This window comes from Panthera leo, chromosome A2, assembly GCF_018350215.1.
Source record: "Panthera leo isolate Ple1 chromosome A2, P.leo_Ple1_pat1.1, whole genome shotgun sequence".
Lineage (NCBI taxonomy): Eukaryota > Metazoa > Chordata > Mammalia > Carnivora > Felidae > Panthera > Panthera leo.
Window position 1 is genome coordinate 23,687,579 of NC_056680.1, and position 24,541 is coordinate 23,712,119.

General features: G+C 42.0%; 1 protein-coding gene across 1 annotated transcript in view; it reads right to left on the minus strand.

The window, feature by feature from the left end:
- The window catches only part of ERC2 (ELKS/RAB6-interacting/CAST family member 2), a 792,499-nt gene that overhangs the window by 55,844 nt on the left and 712,114 nt on the right, over positions 1–24,541 (minus strand). The window contains exon 16 of the mRNA XM_042929693.1: positions 13,513–13,578. Within this exon, the coding sequence (XP_042785627.1) occupies positions 13,552–13,578 (27 nt within the window). The 3' untranslated portion in view covers positions 13,513–13,551. The remainder of the gene's footprint in view (positions 1–13,512; positions 13,579–24,541) is intronic.

Genomic DNA, 24,541 nt, shown 5'->3' on the forward strand with positions numbered 1-24,541 from the left:
GCACAAAATAAATCAAGACAAAGCACAGGTGCTCACAGATCCAAGTCAAAGTGATGGCAGCCTGATGCTGGGGAGCTGAGTGTGGTTCCCAGAGAAGGGGCTGGGTGGGCAGCTCTCACTGCAAGGGATGTGTGCTGCCTCTATACAGGCTTGCTGCAAAACAAATGCTGAATGCTATTTTTGCTTTTCCTGCAAAAGCGAAAATACTTTTTACATTTCTTTTGCTTAGTGAAAACAGGTGGCAATGTAGGTCTTTTGCAAAAGCAAAGAGGTGAAATGCAAACTTTTGAAAAGTGGGGGATATTTGTATATATTATATATATAATTATTTGATTTCCCAACCATGAGTCAGATGTCCTGCAAACTTTTGGAACTTAACTCACCTGGGAAGAGACTTCAGTATGTGGTTTAAAGAGCTGGGTCTGAAGAGCCCCTTGCTATACAGTGGCTGGTGTGGTGGTGAATGACAGGGTAATGGGGTTCCAGCCTGGGCTCTCTACCTTCTAGCTGTGTGACCTCAGGGGTTTTTGTAAAGTGGGGCAACCTAAGATCTACATGTTGGGGTGGAAGCCTAAGTAGAGTTGCATGTGGACAAAAGAGACATTCAATAATGGCTGCTCTCCACCTCTGACCAAATTCTGCCATCATCATGACTTGGATTCCATGGCTTATTTACCCCTTGCTCTACAGGATCAGTTAAACGACTATGACCCCACATTTCAATGTTATTGTATCACTGTCCTATTTCCTTTAATTCCTTTATGTGTTACCCCTTTCCGCCTCCAGCCCTGGTGTTCAGGCCATATCACACAGCCTTCTATGTCCAGCAACTGAATTGTATACGGCTATCTATTTCTACATGGAATTGGTGGCAATAGAGACCATGCAATGGGGAGCTGCCCGGTGCTAAACTGCAGAGTCCTTGAATTCTTCTCATAAGCTACCACTGACAGATAATTGAGAACATAGCTTACTTGGGTAAAATCAGGAAGAGCAGGAACCTCATTTGTGTAGTTTCTGTTATATGACACACAATAGGTACTTGATAAATATTTGTTGAACTCATTGCTGAACAGGTGAGCATTAGTTAAGTGCTACATAATGTGGTGTGTGGCGTTTTTCCTCCCAGTATCTTCTCTCATTTCTTTTCAAATAATCTGAATAATTTGTAGGCAGGAGCATGAGAGCTTAGTTGTTAATCTCATCAACAAAGAACCTTCCAAAGAGGAGACATTCCTCTGGCCTGGGTTGTTGGCATTTCAGATGTAATTACATTTTTCACCCTAAAATTTCCCAACAAGATTAAGAGTCACACACAAAGTCTCCTTAACCCTCTGCTCAGAAGTGTGCACAAGGAGCTCTGCCCACTTTTCACGGGATTTCTGAAAGATGCCAGCTGCTGGCAACCATGAAACACGAAACACAAAGGACTCCTAATCTTCTGGAACATACCCTACTTGCACAATTCTTGCAAGCCTCTCTAAGAACACTCCAAAGTCTGCAAGTATGTACTTGCTTTTCTGCAGGCAAAGAAGATGCAACATTGCCTTTCTCAACAAGCTGTTTCCAGTATTTCCTTTATCTATTCTGGATCAGCCAAGATAAGACAGTGCAAATATCTAGGGAAAAAGGCAATTTTAGCATTTTCTTTTTAATTTCCCTTGCTTTATGGCCTCTTTTGGAAAGTCTCCTGACTTCCCATCGTGGTGATATTTCTTGCAAAGGCTGAAAAGTTTTAATGTATCCTCTTCATGTATCTAATTCCAATTGGCTGTTCATTCTGCTAGTTTACTGGGACTGTGTATCGAAGGCTTTTGAATTTGCGGGTGCATATTTTTGTTGTTGCTGCTGAGACCATTTGCTTGACCCTAGGAAAGTTATGTCCAACCGTTCCAGCAAAGAACTTTTGGTCTGAAGCATGAAGATCCCCAGAGACACTGGTTCTGTTTGCTCCTCCGGTATTGCGTACAGATGCACAGCAGTCAGACTGGTGCCCAGCACCCAATGTGATTCAGGATACAACCAATGAGTAAACATTTAAATCTTTATAACACAGCACATACTTGATAAATAATTACAGAAATACTGACGCTGCAACACTGTAAGGGGTGATCAGTGAAGAAGATATCAGAGGAGGTGGCAGTGGGGAAACATTACGGTTCTGGAAGAGGGGCTGGTATTTACTGAATGCTTATTATGTACCAGCACTGGGCTAGCGTTTTACATCATTGTCTCATTTGATCTTCATGAGAACTGCACAAGGGAGGAAAGTAAAACTGTAATTTCACCATTTTCCAGATGAGGACTCTGAGGCTCAGAGAGATTAAATAATGCGCCCCAGGCCACACAGCTGTTTAGGGGTAGAGCTCTGCCCCTGTTCCATGAACTGCTGTATGTGCTGGATGAACCCGGAACTCACGAAAAGGGGAAGAAAAAGAGGAGAAAGATGAGGTGAAAGAAGGTGAGACCAGAAGAAAGGGAAGAAGTGGTCAGTGAAGAAAAATCCTGAGGTGGAGAGGGGGAAAATGATGGAGCCCTTGCTGGCTGTATCACGATTCTCAGAAAAGCAGGCCCACTTTCCCTTTCTCATGAGAGGGGCTGGGTGGGAGCTTGAGGACTGGAGCGGAGATTTGAAAGGGTCTGGGAAGGCCTGAAATGAAGAAACCTATTTAATTCTCTTTACTCCACAGTTTTGCTCACACTTATTTGAACATAAAGTGTTATTATTATAATTTTTAAAAATAGTGTCTGTTAACATCCACTACCATCAATGCTCTAAGGAAATCCTTATGGAATTACTACTACCAGGGAAGGAGCAGGTGACCAGGAGTCAACTTTCTTCCTTTGTAAAAGGGGCATAGTGCTACCTACCTGCCACCCTCATAGAGCTGATGGGGAATCTGATGAAAATCAGGACAGATGTTGGGGATTTCCTCTAAACTAGTAAGGGAGCTGTGTGAGTGAGAGGTGGGAAAAGAACTTGGAAGATGTTTCCAAGGATGGGCAGACCAGGCACAAAGCTGCCCGGCTACAGGTCTCTCCTTAGCCACTCTTGCCCTCGGTGTTTACTGGGAAAGTGACTGACCCTGGGGGGGGAGATGGAGAGAGCCCATTTTTCCCTGGCCCTGGCCCACAGGGAGAGCCTCCTGGTTACACAAAGCTCCTGGAAAGCCTCTGTGGGTGGGAGTCCTGAGCCTCAGACCAGGTGTTCACACTCTTCCAGGAAGCATGGAAATGACTTAACAGTCTGGCCTCTGCAAAATGTTAATGAATTCATAATTTTTAAGAAGAATAACATGGAGAAAATTCATCAGGCGCTTCTCAGCCCTGCACCCTCACACACTGTCAACCTCCTTATCTGACATACTGGATTTCACTGAGTCCTGAGCCTGTTGTATAAGAACGGACAAAGATTGCTCTTTGGCTCTAGAACACTTGCTCATTCTCCCTCTCTCCTTTCCACATTCCATGAGTGGGAAGGACAACTCTTTTCTGTCGCCAATCATAGTGAAGGACGTGTGAGGCTGAATTCAGATCAGCTGGTGGAGATGCAGTTACTAAAGCAAGCTGTAACCTCTCAGACCAAAACAGGCACGCTCCATTTCCTAGTGTGTCTTTATCTTTGGACAAAGGAGAGCAAAGGATTTCCTCTAACGTGACTTCATTGTGCTCCCAAGCTATTGCCCAGGCACCAGCAGATACAAGTCCAGAAAGTTAATTAAAGCATAAAGTAACCCACAACAGCAGCAAAAAGACGAACATGCAGAGCCTGGGCACAACCCAGTACCATGAGGCAGTGGGGAGACTCTCTTTTTCATCAGGGAGGGGTTTTGATTTTCTTTGTTGTTGAGGGATTTGTATAGAAACTACTCTCAAATAATGCAGTTACATCAGAGATCAAGGTGTGCTGAAAGAAGAATGGATGCTGGAGGATCAGCAAGGCCACATGCTGACTCAGGGTGGCCACAGGCATCCGGGTTCCTGGGCTGACACCTTAGTGCTGAACAATGAAGCCTCACACACTGCCAAGAACAAATGCACCGGACAGCATTCATTACTCTCACACCCTCCCCAGAGCTGCTGTGTGCCTTCCCCTCCCCGCAGGGGCTGTCCCAACTGCCTGGTGCAGAGAAGAAATCAAACTTGTAGACAGATGTCAATTTGTCACTATGGAAAGATGGTCATGTGACACTGAGTAAATAACAACAGTAGTCTTAGCTACCTTTAAAGGCCCAAGGCAGGGGCGCTTGGGTGGCTCAGTCGGTTGAGCGGCCGACTTCGGCTCAGGTCATGATCTCACGGTCCGTGAGTTCGAGCCCCGCGTCAGGCTCTGTGCTGACAGAGCCTGGAGCCTGTTTCAGAATCTGTGTCTCCCTCTCTCTGACCCTCCCCCATTCATGCTCTATCTCTCTGTCTCAAAAATAAATAAACGTTAAGAAAATTTAAAAAATAAATAAATAAAGGCCCAAGGCAGCACCTAAAAGTGGTCTATGTGACTCTAAAACCAAGGTACTTACCAACCACTTAGGACCAAAGGCTATGCAAAATTGGGAGTTATCCCCATCAAGTATAGGCTTACATGATCATATCTGTAAAGGAAAAGGTACCTACAAATGGTACTTTCTCTGAATGAGGACTTTTAAGAACTTCTTTTTTCCTGATTCTTCATTAAACTTTCTAAGTTTTCTATTATAAACATAAAAACTAAAAATGAGGAAAATGGCTTTAAGAAGCTCAGGTTTTCTGGTAAAAGTGATCTTTGTGATTTTTTATTTCAGAGCCTCATTCTATGTTTCCCTCTGAAGGATGAAAGTACAATGTATTTAGCCATTTGGGCATTTGCCTTTTTATTCTGGGTCTAGCAGGTTTCTCTGAGAAATGATCTTCTTTCAAACTGATTATAACAACCTCTCTTGTACATCTTTCTGAGAGCTCTGTTTGCCCCATTCTGCATATACAGTGACTAAGGAACTAAGGAAATGCTTGGAGACAGGCAGAATCCTGACTACCAATTCAGACATGACCGGAGGGACCTGACTTGTTTGGGCACACAGTGGCCAGGCTGACCCCCAGGCTGTGGAAAGCTCATGAAGGCTGAAAGAAATGGCAGAGCTCCTCCTTCTGCAGATTCAGCATCTCAGTGATTTTTGTCACCATGGGAACAGCCCTGTGAGCTAGCTGGCAAGTGTGGCCTGGTGTTTGAGAGTATTGGATCTGTATGGGACAGATAGGGGCAGCTTAAATCAGGGCCGGGCAAGATGGAAGTTCTCAGTTGTTGTATGCTGTGATTCTGAGCATTTACATTACATTTGCTAGAAAATAAGGCTAGAGGGAATGGACATTACCATCACAAAGTGTCTGATGGACACATTCATGGGGAAGGTGCCTTTTGGCCACCCAGGTAAAATGGGTTTCATGAGATCATCTGGTAAGCAAGTGGGTCAACATTTCTCCTGCAGGCAGCATGCTACTCTGGGGAAGGTATATAGGGAAAAGGTCTGAGGACAGAGTTAAGTCCCACCTGGCTGTGGCCAACAGCCTCCAGCCAATGGATGGCACAATGGCCAGCTGGAAGGAATATAGACACTCTGGTTCATATATCTAATGGTGGTCATAAATATGCACCCTTGGTTTGGGTGTTATCATCTCAGTTTTCCATTTTGTTGGGGCTATGGATATGGTTGAAAAGGGATGGGGCTTGGGTCCCTCACCCTGAACTACCAAGAAAATTCTGGTTCAGCTTGTTAACATTGCCTACCAACTGGATGGCTCCCCAAAGTAGGCCTCTGAGAAGTGTCTACTCTGGGTCCCCAAGTCTAGGAATGAGATGTATCAGTCTTCTCAAGTCCACATTTAATATTCCAAGAGAAATCCCTTATGCTTTGTCTGAAAATGCCATTCTGGCCATGTGTTTGAATGCTGACTCTTACTGGGAATTCTGGATCTACATCCAACATTAAATGGGGCCTTGACCTCATTTAGTTATTGTATTCTTGAAAAACTTCTTCCATATTCTTGGTAACATAGATGCTTCTCTGGAAAAGAGTGTATACAACATTATGATGTCTCAAGTGTAAGACACAACTTATGGGCAGGGTTGTCACAAACAGTGATGTATGTTTCTCTGGCACCTGCTGATTTCTGGACAGTGCTAACTGCCATTGGCACTTCTCTCCCTGCTCTCACCCATGGCTAGATTTCCTAATGTCCACTCAGTTTATTATTTTTCTTTTATCCTTCAGTTTTCCATAGTCCTCCCACCCATCGATATCTGTGTTTCAGATTAATTTTCACCAGATGTGAGCGTCTGGACTCTCCAAGATTTGTTACTTTCCCTCCATGTTCCTAACCTTCTTTGGGCCATTTGTGTGATTTCTCTGACCTCGCTAGTGTTTCCAACACCTCCCAAATTAGTGTCATCTGCAACTTTCCCTCACATGCTCTTCTCTCCCTTTTACAGATCATTAATAAAGAGGTTAAACAAGAGCAGACCAGCACTGTACTCTAGAGCAAATGACAAAGGGGTGGGAGAGGCTGGAGCACTCCCTGTGCGCCAGCCCTGGCACAGGAAGGATGTAGTGTAATGCAACAACACTGCACCAGACACCTCTTGCTTCTGGCCCACAGTCATTTATCACCACTGTTTGTTTATGATTTCTCAGCCAGATTTCAGGTCCTGAGAGTGTGGTCATATCCAAGCCAACATGCATTGCTTTGCCAGGTAACCTCACAAGTTCCAGAAAAACCCACAAGAACTTATTTACTGCTCTCGATTCTACTTAAAAGCTTCTACCCCAGCCCCCAAGTCCATCATGCTTGAGAGCAGAAAGAGGTGGACTGAGACATAATTACCCTCTTTTTTCTCTTCCAAGTCATCAGCTCATAGTCGTTTGTCAAATATTTGTTGACTTTTCATGTTATACACTCGACTTTTCTTTGAGCTGAGGAAGAAACCTTCCTCTAGAAATATGAACTAATCTAGAGTCTCCAGCAATCAAAACTTCCTTTGCTTATACCTGGGTGTCATTAAAATCAAAGGTAATGTAAGAGTATTTTTTAGGGTAAACATGCTTTAAGACCTGCTAGAAAATGTGCAGCTGGCTTGTATAGCTATGATCACAGGAATAGATTTCCCCTTTTGGTTTTCCTTTATTCTGTGTTTTCTCTTATCCCCCAAATCCACCCATCCCACAGTACCAACTACTTTCTTCAGTCAGCTTACAGAGTCTGCTCTTCCAAGCCTATTAGTAATAATAATAGTGATATTCTGATGAGGATTGTGCTCTCATCGTGCACCAGACATGGTCAGGTGTCTTACTTGCCTCATGTCAGGTAATACTAACCACAGCCTATGAGGTGTGCACAAACTTCCCCAAATGAGGAAATGGAGGGACAGAGAGAGAAGGACACTTATCCAAGACCACTCAGCCAAAGAGTGCTGGAAGAAGGACCCAAACCCAGTACCATCTAAATTCAGAGACCCCATTATGAGCCACCCCAACACATTGTGACCCAATCTCTCATAGATGAGTGGTTCTCCTTTCCTGGGTTACTGACCCCATGAGTATCTGTGGAGGATCACAGATGCTCTCCTTGGAAGATGTGCACATACCCAAAACCAAGTCTGTTAGCCATGTCAAGGGACTTGCAGATCCTTGGGGATTCATAAATATCAGCTTAAGAATCTGTATACTGATCTAAATTCCTCCAGGGTAGGCACTGTATTTTGTTCACTGCCTCAACACCAGTACTGAGATGAAGAAGTATTTTTTTTATTGAATTATTGATTGCAAGAACTTTGGGCAAAACGTAGAAGCTGTAGCTCTGAACAGCAGCTTTACTAGATATCTTCCAGACTAGCAGAGGAGGAGGGGGAGGATGAAGAGGAGGAAGATGAGGAGAAGGGGAGGAGAGGGAGAAGGAGAAGGAGAAGCAGAAAAAGAAAGTGGGGGAAGAGATAAGGCAAAAACATCACACTTTGCCCAGGAATGAATTCTGCACTGAAAGTAAGCAGAGACTTTATCATGGTCGTTCTGAAACATCTCAAAACTACTTCTGGTTACATCTTATCTGAACTCCTGAAAACAAGTTATAGAAAGTTTCTTCTACTAGAAATAATACACTCAGAATGTTAAGATGGGAAACCTGTCCTCACGAGCAGGCAAAATCTCACAAATGTGCCTCAGCTAACAGAATTCTTGATGCCTGAGGATCTCAGGGGGGACTACAATCACCAGTGGCATTTCCTCCTATCTGTAGGTTCTTTTCATCCTTCTGCAACTTCAGGAACTTGATTTAATGTAGACCACTATGCCTCAAATGTCTCCCTATTATATGACTGCTGAGTTTTCTTTGCAATCTTTGATATTCAAGTTCTTCCTTTTCTTGGAGAGTCAGAGGAACTACAAACTCTTGAGGGTGGACTTCAGCTATTCTTTAAACTTGACAGTCTGCGTGTCACTGCAATGGGAGGCCAAAGATCCCCATGCTGATATGTAGGCAAATAGAAAAGAGGGAGGTCAAAAGTCTGCTTTTCCTCTGGCCTGACTGGATGCCTAGGGAAAACAGAACAGAACAGGACTCCTACTCAGTCCCCCAACCTTCAACAATGGCCTGCCCCAGCTTTGACGCCCAAGGTAGAAATTTGGAGGTGTTCTCAATTTAGTTTTTTGTCTTATCTGTCCATCAAAGTCCTGCTGGCTTCCCTTCCTAGTCTCATCTCCAATTTATCCACTTGTCCCTGCTGGGTATCATCTCTTCCACTGCTCCCCTGGGTCAGAACCATCAAGTTCTCTCACAAATGATGGAAGAACCCCTACTTCTGCTCTTCCTGCCATGATAGTTCATCCTCTACACCACAGTCAGGCTTGTTCTACAGCATAAATTGAATCATGCCATGTTCCTGCTTAAGATCCTCTAATTTTCTTCTCATGTTTTCATTTTTCTTAGGCTAAAACCCAAACTCTCTACACTGGCCTAAAAAGGGTTTACCTTATCTGGCCCCTTCCCACTTCTTCATATTCATCTCATTGTCTTAATTTTCTATCCTGGGTTACGGTCTTCAAGCTCCTTCAGCCCATAAAACCCTTTCTCACCCTCTGCCATTTGCATGCCTGCCTAGGACCACCTCCCAAACACACATCTTGGCACGGATGCCGCTGACTCTCCTCCTTTCAAGGCTTTGCATAAAACTCACTTCCTTGGAGAGATGCTTGCTGAAATCCTTTCTGAAGTAGATTAACCAAGTAGCTTCCTCTTGTTAATTTCAATATCTTCCTGGTTTCCATCAAAGCAACAATCAAATGTATAAAGTTTCCAGTCACATGTAATTCTTTGTGGTCTGTTTCCCTCAACTATATTGAAAGATCCACAGGGTAGCAGACATATTTACCTTACTTATCATTGTTTTCTTAGCATATAACTAAGAATTTAACCATTTGATGAAAGAATGGATGACTATATGAAAATGACTGAATGGATAAATAAATGAAATAAAATGGCACAAGGAGGAGATGCATCTGATATCCAGCTGTAGGAGACAGAGGTTGGTATCCGTGTACAAGAGGTATAAGGAAACCTCTACTTTGCAGAGAAAATGGAACATCAGTTATGAAAACTGAAAACCCAAGGCTCTTTCCACGACTTCTTTTCCAGCTACTGGATTTCTCTTGCCCCAGTACAAGCACAAACCTAGTGTTTAGACCTTTTGTACCAAGAGAAAACAAGAAGGATATAAACTTTCCAGCCATAATAAAATATCTCCTTCCTCATTCTTCCTGATAGGAGCCATGACAGGGAGTTCCACTGGCCTCTGAGCACTGTTTCTATGTGTAAAAAAACCCCGTCCTTGTGTCTAAGTGCTCTATGATTCACACTTTCACTCTGTATTCATACTCGCACCGTAACAGTGTCCATCTGCTGGTGGCACAGAACTACACTTCTTCATTTTGAACAGGATGCACCTACCAGCATCATGGCCCTTTGCCAAAACTTGTTAATGCCCACATCTGTATTTTTATGAATCAGGTCCTAAAAATTTACATATGTTTCCAATCTAAAAAGACTTCTTCCTTTCTCAGTGGTCTAAGAAATAAATGTGATCTTGTGTTCTATGTCTGCTCAATTATGAGAGTTCATAGTAAAAGCTCAAACATTCAAATGTCAAGGCAGGTGTGGCACTAGATCTCATAAGGTGCCTAGATTTGGTCCCTTGTTGCCCCACCTCATTGAATGTTCATGAAACAAAGGGCCTCTTGGAGGTCCAAGGAAAGTACTTCCATTCAGTAGAAATGAAGGGTTATTTGCTGACATAAATGATTGCCACATCAAGTGGATTTTCCTGAAGGAAAGTAATGAAGAATTAAGCAACTGCTTTTTAGACAGAAAATGCAGTAAGGGCTCCAGGAGCACATTTTCACAATCAAAAGTACGGGGCGAGAGGACAATGATTGAACACACATTACAGGGATGCCCATGAGGGCAACAACTTGCTGGAAATGTGACCTGTGGAGTCTCTGCAAGAAAACCACAAAATAAGGCAAGCCAAAGGTAAATTTTAGGCATAAGAAAAGTAGGAGTGGGGAGGAGCCAGCAGGGAGGGTAGAGAGAAGTTGGAGGCAGAATATAGGAATATATTTTGGATCCAAGCTGCACCAATTACATAATTTGTACAACCCAGTGCAAAATAAAAAATGATTAAGAACGACAGTGACAGCAGAGCGTTAAAGCAAGAGTGGAGTCCTAAGGTTGGGGTTCTGTGGACTATATAGGTCACATGCTGATAAGGCTGGGCTGGAGGATGAGGTTTATAGAGGGAAAGCCTGACTCTAGGGGCTGTCGAAACCCTTTAGAAAAGAAACTTTCTCCAGTTCACTTTGCTCTCAGAAAACACCACCCTTGAATGATCACAGTGAGACAAATAAATCATGCCTGGGCTAGTGTCTGGAAGTGGCAAAAAAAGGAGGAGCTGTCAGGGCTGTTATGTTAATTCCAATTTGTTGTAATATTTGGAGCGACTTTTCCCAAATTATGATTCATTTCAGCACCAAACACCAGATTCAAGTCAGAGACTTCTGATGCTATTCTGAGCATATTACTGATGGCTAGTAAAATAACTTCTTGTAATATTTCTTTTATAAGGGCCATAAATCAAAATATTCAAAACAGTTAATTTTTAATGTGCCACTATTATCCATCTTTAGTTATAAATTTAATGTCTCCTTAGGCCCCACAGATTGTAATATGACTCAAAACATGCAACGGCTGTTCGAAAATGGAAGGCTCCCCCAGTATCTCATTATTTAAATCCTTAAGATATGGTTTTAAAAGCCTGAGGATATCTGAGCAAACTTGTTTAAAGGAGTCATAAAGAAAGATAAGTAGTTTTCCTCAGAAGTCTATAAAATTTATTATAACATATTAAAGCAGGATTATATATTGACTAATTTTCAGAAGACATTTGTTTTCTGGGGTACATGGTGCTTGGGAAATTCATGAAAGAATAAAGGGGGTAGGGGCTTAACACTGTTGTCTCCATTTGCCTTGAGCAAAGCAAGGTTTTCTATGAGCCTTGGCCCCAGTTCCACCCTGAGGATGACAACTTGGGTCCTATCTTAGGGGATGGCAGGGTGGATGTCATGAATCTTGTGAAAGAGCAATAAAATCTTTACTATTCAGGAGGAGACATAAATAGAGCCCAGCACCCCAGCACTTATGATGGTAGAAGAAAGAGCTTCATGGAAGAGCCCCAAGTAGGACTTACTCTTTCTTCTCAAGGCCACCCCAAACTCATAGAACCTTCCTTTGCCTACCTGTTCCATGCACGCTGTGGGCAGGTTTCACACGTTTGCTTTTTAACCTTGTAAAACCTTTATTCCTTATTTAATGTTATTGTAGGTCAGTTGACACATGCATTAACTTTTCTGCACAAGTAAATGTGATGTTTCCCTTAAAGTTTTTCCTACATAGGGAGAGAGTCTTTCAGATAGGACCTTAGGAATTTTTCTGGTTTCCCCACCTCTTCACACTGACAAGCTTCCCTCTGGAAACACTCTGTATCTGGAAGAGTTAATTCCAGTGCTGTTTTCCCCTTTACCCAGGAAAGCAGGAAGAGGAGAGATAGATAGTCTGATGTGACCAAGAAACAGATTCTACTGGCAGCAAATGGATCCAGGAGGTGTTACATCTTTACTACGCAGAAGGATGTTGTATTTGAAAATCTGCCACCGTGTATTCCCACACAGCACCAGAGAAAGCCATATGAACCACCGGTGGGACCTGCAACAGGTTTAACTAAGCAGTGAAACACACCAACAAAACTGTCACTTATGGGCAAAACATACCAGTTATTGTTTTAAAATTCGCCCGAAGCACCACTACCATGTAATATGAAGGCAAGACTTGGGAAAGGGCATATCTGCTAAGTTATCCCCCAGAATTGCCTCTCTAATCACAGACATTTGTGACATTTCACATTTGTCCCAGAAAAAGAACCACGTATTGAGTTCTTTTTGACCATACAAAATCACCATGGCACACAATTGACCACATTCCTTGTTCTGAACAAAATGTCATATACAGTATCATCAGTTCAACAGCATATTCTATGGAACCATAGGTATTCAACTCTGGGGAGTTAATGACTTGTTAAACAACCTGCAGTATCCTGCAGAGGTGTGATTCATGGCAGCAAGGCTCTAGGATTCAATGTTCCATTTATAACCATGTGGCAATTACATGTGCCACTGTTCAATTATAATGCAGATAATACAGAAATAAAAGGTAGGTTGTTAATGGCTAAAAATCATCCTTTAAAAGAGCAGACCCTCTAAAAAAATGCAATGTGCAAAATTTATAATTTACAAGTTCCATAGAAGCACAATTGTAAAAAAAAAAAAAAAAAAAAAAGCAACAGGTATAAGGCCACTAACCTGCCAATACTGAGATTTCTATTCTAATTCATTTAAAGAGATACAGTTACCCATTCACCATCACTATGCCTTGATCCTTGTGTTTTCTTCAAAACTGCCATAGAAGAGATAGTACAATCCATCAAATGGGCTTCTTAGAGATGACAGTTTCAGCTCCATGAAGGTATACAGTTTTATTTTCCTTGCCAAACATGTGACAGAACCAGGACATGAGAGTCACAACACCACACTGGTATATCTGGTAAAAGCAAGCAGTTGGCTGAAAACCGCTACTGGAGAATAGTGACAATTTCTGAGTCCACAATCATGCCTTGAAAAGTGTGTATAAATCCTAGCAAGGGCATAGTTTATGTCTTAAATAACACAGAAACATTTGAATCGTGCTCAACCCGGCCCCAACACGGCAGAGCAATAATGTGGTTGTGGGGAGGGGTAGTAGGAAGGAGGGGTCTCTTGGGGGTGGTCACAGAACACAGAAGCAGGGCACAGTCACAAACATCAGCGAACACAATTGAACACACATACAATACAACACCAGAATGCAATTTTTAAAAGAAAAATGATATAAAAGATGGTTTCTCACCCCTCAAAACAAAACTGGAACTTTGGTTTACAGGCCCGGCTATGCCCATATGCCCTCCTCGTCATCCTGTGGCCGGCCCGGGTAGGGAGGTGCACGGAGAGGAGGGGAGCACCGGAATGAAAGAAGAGAAGGTTAGTTACACCGTGATGCACTGGAAAGGCACACTGATCTTCACTTTGTTTTTTAATATTAAAGAGTGAGGAAAAAAAAAATCTATAGTAACTTAAGTTCCACATCACTGACTTGTCAAATACATAACTCAGTTTTGTATCTATGGCAACCCCCACACAAAACATTCCACCCACCCAGCTCTGACTCTGTGTCAAGATTGGATTAGAAGATTAAAATTAGTCTACATTAGCAGATGATTATATTTTTGGAAAGCATGCAATCTGAATTGCATATGCCTAAGGAGTAGATTAAACCTTTTAAGTAAGCAGAGAAGTAATTATAGTAATCAAATACCCTTAATTTCTCTTAAGCTTAGAGTATCAATAAAGGCTGAAGAAGAATTAAAAAAAAAAAAAACAAAAAAACTCCATCTCCTTGGGTGGAACAAACTTTTGTAGCATGCAATAATTCACGTTGGTTATTTCACAAAGGCTCAAACATGCTGTGATCTTCTTGATTTGTCAGGTTCTGTTTGCTCTCAGCATAAAAGAGGATGTACACGCCATGGAATGATTATACATTTGCATGGAATGATTATACATTTGCAATCAAATAAGTTTCAAAGAGAAGAGAGTAAACTTTCAATTCAGTAGAATGCTTGTAGAAAGAGAGTTTTGTTTAACTTAAGAATTGTGCTCAACTATGGATAAACTGAAACTTATTTGGTCTGAATTCTTGTTGTTGAAAATGTTTCCAGAATGGCTCTGGCCACTTTCCTCACTTAGTGAAGTGGCCAATAGGCAGAAAAATTGAATCTTTGGAGACAGAAGTAAATCTACCATTCCAAGGTCATGTTTTGAACAAGAATTCTCACTTTTTACTGCAGGACTGAAACAAAGTGTGGAAGACTGAGTGGTTCATATCTTGGTCTCACACATAATTTGGGAGCTGTGTCCCTTAATAAATCCCCAATGAAATCAGGTTTTGCCATGATTTGCTTCTTTGTTTTGAAAACTAGGAACAGGAAAAAAAATAACTTGGATCATTTTCTCACCATTTGGACTCTTATTGCATAAGTTGTTGTAATATTTGTTTGAATCATATAAAAATGCCAATATTTCACCAATTTTGACCTAGAAAAACAGCAATATAGTTCAGTCTAATCTTGCCAACAGGCTAAGGTGATTTTCATCAACTCAAACATTCAGATCTGTGGCCTTTGAAGTGAGTTTTCATATAATTTGTTTTCTTTGTATTTCCATGTATTTTATTTTATGCATTTAAAAATATTCTGAGAAGAGGACCAGGGTTTACCAGATTCCCAAGGGGATCTATGTCCCATAAAGGGTTAACAATCCCTGACTGATTTGAGTCTATCAAGTGATTTGCACAGAGTCTGAATTGGACAACTCAGTGTGAACTTGCACTGACAGTTTAGATAGGGATATTCTGGCAAAAAAAATAAGGTACAACTGATCATTTTAGCTGGGTCTTCTCTTGTAAAATTTATCTGTGCTTATTAATCATTACACAATCTAGCAATTGCTCCTGGCAATAAACTTCTCTTTTCCCTACATAACTTGAGAAATACTATTTTTATATTCATTAAACTTCCTCCCGGGTTCCTGTAGAAAAGCAAAGTTGATGTCCCTTTTTATGCTAATGAAGAAGGAAAGTCAAGTCAAGGGACCCCCAGGCATCCACAAATGGGTTTCAAGGGGTCTAGCCACTCTTTGAAATTCAAAGAAGAATGTTGTGGGTATGTGTGTAAGTATATTTCTCTGGATGGAAGCCCTAGCATTCATTATAACATTTTTGAGCCTCAAAGTCACTGCCATAGGGAAACTCTAGGCACAGAGCGATGCTATGATTTGTCAGTCACAAAACAAAATAGGAGGTTTCCCTAAAATGCAGCCCACAGCCCCTGTTGACCGCTTAGTCTAAATGACTGTAAAATCACTTTCCTTGCAGGGAAGTTTATTTCATTTTGCATTTAAAACCCCAAACATGTATACATTTAGTTTGTTTCAAATCCATTCATGGAGGGTTTTACATTTTAAAGAAGAAAGAAAAAAGGAAAGCCACTGCCACCAAAATCTACCACTATTTTCTTAACAGTGAAATGTGGTCTAATGCAAATCACTTTTAGCAAATTAAATATATTAAAAAGTGGTAATTAATTATGATTGAAACAGACAGGAGTTGTAGGTTGAAAATATACACTGCCAATATCACTACTGTGCCTCGTCCACCATAGGAATAAAAAGGAGCTCCCAGATGTCCATGGTTATTAAAAACCAGATGTTGAGATCGACGTCTTGTATGCTGGTGAATAAAGTAAAGAAATATGACAGTCCAATATAAACTTTGCTAACATTTAACATGGCAGAAATGTGGATAAATTCCTTTAGTGAACTCAGAATATTATGCATTTTTTTCAGGTTTTTTTGTTTTTAAAGTTGAAAGTTTTTAACTGAAAATAGAAGGGGAGGTGGTGGCCATTTCTGGTCTCTCTAATCTTCAAAGCTTAAACATGAATTGACCCTAATCACCAAGTGATCTGGGTCAGAGTGAGTGTCCGCTTGGGGAATAAAAAACAAAAATGCAGGAGCTAATCAGAGGGGGAGCTCCAAGTACTTCCAAACGTTCACAGCTGTCTGACTCCTGCACTGCCTACATCTTTGTATGCAAATATTAATTTGTTCAGCAACCTTACTGCACAGAAATGTAAATTTGGGAGCCAAAAAATAAGAAACAGATAAATGTCACTTGAACCCTAACTTCATGCCAAGTTATTTAGAAATTCTTGGGACTTTCAAAATGCATCTATCAGGTCTGGGAGAGTCTGTTTCCTTGTTTCTCTGTTTCCAAATCTACTTTGCATTGGCTTTTCTGGATGTCGCCTGGTGTTTGCTCCCTCGCGTGTCCTTCTTGAGTGATTGCTATGCCAGGAGCTGCCAAAATATCTGGATGGGAAGAAAGCCTCTATTCCATCAGTCCTCTGTGTACTTTTTTCCACAGCATCTGGGGATGGGAATATCCAAGGTGGGCTACAGACCAGAGCACAGTGACCATAAAACACAGCAAATTTGGAAGAGCTGGGAGGCTTAGCTATCAAATAACCTCAGGATGAATCTATAGCTCCAGAGATTATATGGGGTCTCGATGGAAATCCTGCAGTACCAGATGCTGGGCCCTAATGGGATTCTCTAAATACTAAGATAAAACAAAATTCCTCACTGGATGGGCCGCTCACAGGGCTATGTTGATGACAAGATCTAAGGACAAAGGAACGAGCCATCATTGACAAGACAGGTGACTTCCTTTTGCTGGGGGGGAGGCATTTGTTAGCCCCAGCAAAGAAGCTCTGGGAAGGAACTCTATAATATGACATGATAAATGGCCCAGTGTAAACTTTTAGTTGGTCTCTATTTTCAAGTATTGGCTACAACCAGCAAGCAAGCCCTAGCTTATCACTGAATAGTTTTTCAAAAACACCTGCAATTAGAATTAACAGTTAGCTTTTTTTCTTGAAATTGGAGGACTAGGTCCCTAAAGGGGACCTTACTGTCACACCTATCCTAACTGAAAATGAGAGCAAAATTATGGAAGCATCACTTTCAAATCAGCCCACTGCCTCTGTGAGAATTCAGCTAGCTGTCTCTGCCAGAAAGTTCACCTTGGCTCTCTTGAGGGAAGGGATGCAAAGAGATTGTCCTGATTCTAACAGGGTCTGGTGTATACAGTCACCAGACCTATCCCTACCCTACTTCAGTACATGCCTTCTCTGAACTTTCTGGAAACATCAAGCCCAAAGATTCTGCAAACTTTGGCTGCACAAGTCCTGGAAGCAGGACTAGAGTATGGGATTTATGATGTGCCCTGTGTCTGGGTTCAACCAAAGCAACTCTTCTTGGCATTTCCAACTACGGGCTTGGCCAGAGCCAGGGAAGACAAACACATGTGTAAAGGAAACCTATGGGTATGAATCTGGAAAACAGGGACACCTAGCCTTGTCAGAGCACTAGTAAGTTTATTCTCAGGGTCAAGTCCATATCTTCTCTCTGGAGACCTTCCATCCATGCCTCTCACCTTCCCTGCCTATGGATGGATGTCTCTATTCAGGTGATGGGGTCAGGAATGCCTGTAAACTCTTACATGATCTGTATTTGTTATAGCCTGTATCTGTTACATTTGCAGACCCCAAAGAAGAAGAGAGTCCTATCTAGGTTCAGATACCTTCTTTGTGCCCTGTTACAATATAAATGTTAGCTTATTTCCGACCTGGACTAGAAATGAGCCCGCAGGTATTAGCACCTGTTCAAGGTTTGAGCAAGGCCGCTTTCTGTGTTTCTTCACTGAGTCTCCCCACAGCCCCATGACACAGGCTTGGGGAGGCTTCGTGCAGATATGGAAAGGAAGTCTCAGGAAAAAAGATCAGGTAGCTCACCACAGGACACCTGGCTAGGAGCTGTGGAGCCAGGGTCAAATTCCAGTCTGCCTGACCACAAAGGTATACCCTTCTGACATGTGAACTCTGAAGCCACAGAAAGAAGAGCTCATGTTGACCCCAAAGCCATTTGTTGGTTCTGCTTTTCTCAGCTCTGAAGTACTTTGGACTTTGTACTGCCCTCTTTGCGAGCTATTGAAGGCCCTGGTTGGAGTGGGATGGCACAACTTAGATATGGTCTCTCTGGTTCTTCAAAGAAAGAGAACCTCACATGCACACAGTACCTGTCCCTTAAATGGGCTTATATCAGCAGCACCCCAACAAATTTCAAGGTCCCTAAGGGGAAAAGGAGAGCCTTCACTCACTTCATATGGCCTCACAATGTCTCAAATGTGGGAATTTGACAAATTATTTCCAAATGAGTAAGTATATAGGATCAGTTTCTTTCTTTTCTGAATGACTCAACTCCTCTGAGACAGAAGGCTGCCTAGATTCCAGAGTTTCTTAGAGTTGCCAAGATTGTGTTTACTTGTTTCTCCCAAGAATGGCTCTTTCCTCCTTTGCACTACACCAGCCACTTTCCTGGTTTATTCTTCCAAACCTAGTTGGTGAAAGCTGACTGTCACTGGCTGAGCGGGAACTTGAAAGGAGAGGTTAGTACTTTAAAAGACACACCAGGGTATTCCTCAAGGGAGAGGCAGAGACTAGAAGCCTGTGCTGTCTGGGGTGGTTCTTCTCAGCAACTTCAACTCACAGGGATACCCTGAGGAGGGCAACTATCTGAGTCCTTTGCTAAACCATCAAAAAACATTACAGAATTTGGCGAGGGGCAGTGGTTGGCTTTCTCCTTCACTTCTAATGAAGTATCTTCAGGCATTTTCTTGATTTGGCGGGGGGGGGGGGGGGGGGGAGGCTTCATCGTGGGGCAACCTGAAGAAACTAGTTTTCTATTTCCTTCAAGCAAAAGTAATTCTGACAAACCAGTCTTTTGTACATGGCACCAGATCTCTCAGCTGAAAGATGCAAGATACCCAGCTGTAGATGGAAATACTGGAAGGCTCTACGTTGGCCAACAATATTGTTTCAGAGCCCAAAGTCAACATCTGTTAAAAACTGAGCCACTGCCAGATAGTCATAAAAAAGGGGTGAGGGTGGAGACAGGCTTTATATTTGCTCCCTCATCCATCAGTCATTAACACTTGGCTTTGTTAAATACAGTGAAAACTGTGTTTTTAACACGATTCTGGTTCTGCTATTTTCTGGCTAGTGGGCAACCAAATCCCCTAGTTTCTTGACTCGTCATTTCTTCAGCTGCCTCAAAAAGAAAATGGGATCATATCCTGACCCTGACACTTCACAGGGTGCCGACTGAATTAAATTGGAGAATGTAAATTAAACCACTTTGTAGATGTTACAAATATATACGAGTATAACTAGGCACACCATCCCTGTTGTTAGCATCTGATAAGTTTACTGCTGTTGCAACAAATTATTTGACATTGCACTAAGGCCAGAGGCCAAAGGGTAGGTGTCAAAAGGACCTGATAGTGTATAAAACCATCCGCACATTTTAGCATCTCAGGGGGTGTTCACAGCTGGAGGCTAATCAGATCATTCATTCATATAGGGATGCTGAAACAATTTTTAAAGTGCTATTGTTGTATAAGTAAGGTAGTTTTCAGAATGTGTGCGTGTGCCCTATAAGTTTAAAAGATGTTTCCAATTCTCCTTCCTCTGCTGTTCCCTTATCTTCAGGGTGCTGCAAGTGCCTGGTGTGTGTAAGTCAAACGTGATCCTTATGACATCAGTTCAAGAAAAAAAGAGAAGCAATGGTGTTTAGCAACAGAAAATGGATTTCCCGGCTTCCAGACATTTCAAGGTTGGCCACCTCCTTTCAATGGGGGAGCCTAAGGGCTGCCTCTTAGACAAATGTGACTGGATTAAAGCAGCAAGTTGAAAAGGAATCAACCCTCCAATGTTGCCAAGATGAGTTACATCTACAAGCTGGGGAGTGCAGGCTGTGTCTGAAAACCCCTGTTGACTCAAAGGATACTGCAACAAATCTTTTAATGAAACCCTAATACTGCAAACAAGATTTAAAACTAAGAGGAATCAGTAAAAGGGGGGATGAAAACTTTACCCCAAATAGAGTAAGACTGAAATCTTCCACAGGCTCAAATCTTCTGTAAGGAAAAATCCTTTTCTAACAGGAGGATCCTGCCGCATTAAGCAGCTCTGCCTTTTTCCCAGGCGTGAAGACACTGCCTGGCAAGGTTTACCAAATCGTGCCCTCATGTGCTTACATGTCAGGAATTAACATCACACCCAGATTAAAGAGCATTGGTGACAACCTGCCCATCTGCAAAGCTAGCTTCCCAGGGGCTGTCACCCTGCCTCCCTTGCTCTCCTGTGGCTTGTGATGGTTGGGTGAGCTCACAACTGCTGGAGGAGGAAGGAGCCGTTAAATGCTCTCCCAGCAATGGTGCAGAGGTTTGTCCTCATGTCCCTTTTTACCTGTGGCCTCACAGAGACCCTGGCAGGGTCATTCTAGAGCTTCTGCTCTTAAAAACAAGCAAACACATAAGCCGCCACATTTATGTCCCAATGGTGAGAAACCACACATTCCTCCTGACTTGTGTTTCAGTAGCTTTGGGGATTTTTCATCGTCTTTGAGGGATAAAGAAAAAAGTGACATCGGAGCCATCTTTCTATTTCGTCTACTTGAAAAAACCTGCTGGGTTTTAAACAGCATCTTCCAATCCACTGGTGATAAAAGGAGTACCAGCAAAGAGGCAAATAATCACAAGAAAAAAAAAAGAATTTGTGAAAAAAAATATGTGTGGTGGTGGATGTTGACTAAACTTACTGTGCTAATCACTTCACAATACATACCTATACCAAATTATTATGTTATACGCCCCAAACAAATATAATGTTAAATGTGTTATACCTCAGTTTTTAATTTCTAAAAAGAAAAGAGACAAGTGGCTCACAAAATTTATTTCAAAATGCATCTTTGGCTCTGTGACGGGACCAGCCCAAGAGTGGGAATGGTCGAAATCTCTGAACCCTTCTCCCAACCAATAAACATCAGCCCAACAAGAGTCTTCTTCATGGGGTTTTGAATTTGAAGGTTTCATCCCTAGATGAAACCAAAACCCAACGCTTTGTCCAAGAAGTGGGCCATGAAATTAGGTCTGCAAAGTAAAAAACCTGATTGTTTCTTATTCAGACTGGCTTCAGGTATACTAACTTGAATGGGAAACCAATAATAAAAACCTAACATATGTAACTTTTCTTATTAGGTTACTGTCACGAGGAACTCAAAATTTCTACTTTTCTCCATTGTTCTGTAACTATACTTTAGTAAGCTCTGATACATGGTAGTTAATTTTTCTTCTATGTAGGAAACATGAAAACCTATTTACACACACGTATATATGTATATATAATGTAGATTCAAACATGTACTCAGGGGAAGTTAGGGAGAGAAATTTCTAGTTAAACATGATCTTGAGAAATTCTTCCATATGTGGAAAAGTCCTCAGTTCGTCTGACATATAGCGATACATACATATATACACACAGGACACTATGTATACATTTATCCCACATTCATTTAACCTCAAAACATAAAATAAATTCTTTTTTTCCTCCCTAAGCAAAAGCTAGGAATAACAACTCTATATACAGAATCCATCTTCAGAGGGCAACAGAGTAAGTTAAACCCCTTGTCTGTTTGTTAGAATTCAAAGGGCTGCACTTTGGCTAATCTGTTGGTGAAAGTACAAGGCAAAAGCAGGGGCATCAATCACAAACCCCATCCACCATTTCCCAGAGAGGGGCTGTGGGCAAGGGGGGGAATCCAAGGGCCTTGCGTTGGCTTTCTGAGAAGTAATAGGGCCTGGGGAGGGGCTGCCGTGACAGCTTCATTCTCCTGGTGGACAATGAGATTCCACCAACTCCTTATTGACCAAACATGAAATGCAGGCCTCTGGGACGAGGAGGCACTGGAGGAGGGGGAGAGCAGAGGGCTTTTACCACACATGTCTGGGGCTAAGAAATACCTGGGATTTAGAAATGTTGTCACTGGCCTCTGGCCACTACCCTCAATGAGGACCTAATTGTAGGGATGGTTAGCAATTCCTACATGAAGGCTCTGCAGGACACTGACTAATTCTATCTGAGAGCGGGTACCCAAGGCTCAGGTGTGTGCAGCATGGACAGAGGTGGGAGGACAGGAGGGCAAGAATGCTGTTTTTATTTTGAGCTAACTCTACCTTATGGCTTTTTTGTCTGTAAGAAGAGGGAAGAGGGGAGATGTTTGGAGACAAGAAATCTCAAAACCAAGGTAGCAAGGGTTATAGCCTCTGTGAAGCAGAGTACAGGTACAGTCAACATGGGTGGGACCACTAAGATCATTTCATTACATCCTAAAATATAATCTGTATATCTGTCCCATATATACAGCTTGAAAAGAAGGCCACATCTAGTTCTGGGTTCTTTAGTGACCAAGTTATTTGATAGCTTATGAGAAAATGACAAGTGTCTAAAGTAAAATTCTATGAGAATTTTCAGCAGAAAATTGAAGTGGACATTCAGTGTTCTCAATTGTGTTCAGTCGTACGAACTCAAGTCTTGGCTGAGAGCTAACATGTACCAGGACCACACAGTATCCAGGGGCAACAGAGAAAGAACCACAGTTCACTATTTACATTTGCAGATAAATTTTGGAAATTGCTAAGTGGAGTGAGCAATATTTAGGACTAAGGCAACCAATTTTCAGGGAACAGATTAACAGAGTGGACACCCTAAAGTTAAGGATGCAAAATGGAAAAACCAGCTTCTGCCACAGTAAGATCACTATCTTAAAATGTGCCCAGAGTCCTGGCAGATCTGGTAGCAGCCCCTGGCCCACTGAAGCATCCTATGCTTTGCTCTGGAAACCAGAGCCTTTCCCCTGCCTTGCCCCAGGTCCTTGCATGTGCAGAGATCCATAAGTGAGTAAGCAAGGGAATGTGGGTCCTGGCAGTGCCCTGCTAAGGGCCCTCTTTAACCCAGAACAATTCCCCTCCCTCTCTGTACCATGCTCTCCACTGCTTGAGGGTCTCACTGTGGTAATTCCATGGCAGCGGGAGAGTTGTAGAAAGCTAGGGTAATTCCCTGGCACGGGGACAGCAAGAATAAAGAGTAAACGGGAACAGGTGAAAGGGGAGGAAATGAAAAGATAAAGGCACATAACAGAAGAATGGAAATAAAGACAATGGGGGCTGGGGGGAATGGAAACAGAGCTGATGAAATGACATTTTATTTCAAGTTTGGAAATTAAATTTAAAAAGGATAAAATTTACCGTAATTCAGTGGGAAAAAGGAACAAGAGCACATTTGTACTCTAGAAAAAGCTGATGTTATAGGCATGCAACCGTATTTAATATACGTGGTTGCATAAATACATCCATACTGACAGCCAAAGAGGTTTGCCACCAATGTACAGCAGTCAGAGACTCAGGACCTCATTGTAGGCCTGCTGATTGTCAGGTGTGTGACTCTAAATAATTAACAACATCCCTGAGCTCCAGCTTCTTTACATGTACAATGGGGATACTTTCATCTGCACTTCCCATTTTCCAAAGATACCAAGGGAATAATTCCTTCAACAGACATTTATTGAGTGCCTACTATGGGTCAGGCAGGTGTGAATATGCTTTGCAATACATAACAAAGAGTATGAATGGAACGTGCAATTCAACCACATTTTTCCATAATAATTTAAGAAGTATTATGTTTCCATGCTCTTGAACTCTGTAGCTTTCCTTTTAGAAGTAGGATTTCCATAAGTAAAATGTGAAATTTAAATTTTAAATTGGTCTTCAAAGTAGTCAAAAGTCCTTGAGCTTCCCAACTCCTGTGTGTGAGGGAGAGAGAAGAAAGGCAAGTTCTGGGCTTGGAAAGTGGCCATATATTCTGAGGTTTCCAGACCAGAAATGTTTAAGATTTTACTATTTAGGCTCCTACAAATGAGAATCAGAGTGAGACTCTTTAACAAATGGAAGCATATTTTGCACACACAAAAAAATAGTGTGATCTAGGTCCTTAAAGATACAATGCCCAACCTAAGAGCCAGGCACAGGAATGTGAGTTCTGGATGCCAAAGGGCAGCCTGAACAAGGCCTGGCATTTTGAGGTGGCTGGAGTGTGGAGTTCACTCTGATGATTTTCTGCATACCTGGAAGCCACTAGAAGGAGATTAATAAAATACGATTTTTTTGTAGGACAATAAAAATCATACGGTGTTTAGAAAAGTAGTAAAAAGACTTGACATAATTGACATGGCAAAGAAAGACAGTACTTATAGAAAATAACAGATACTGATGACAGGTACATAGGGCATTTAGGAGAAGTTGAGCTTCCACTTAGCTTTTCTAAAATCAGTCTTGGTAACCCCACTAAAAATAAAATCACAAATGT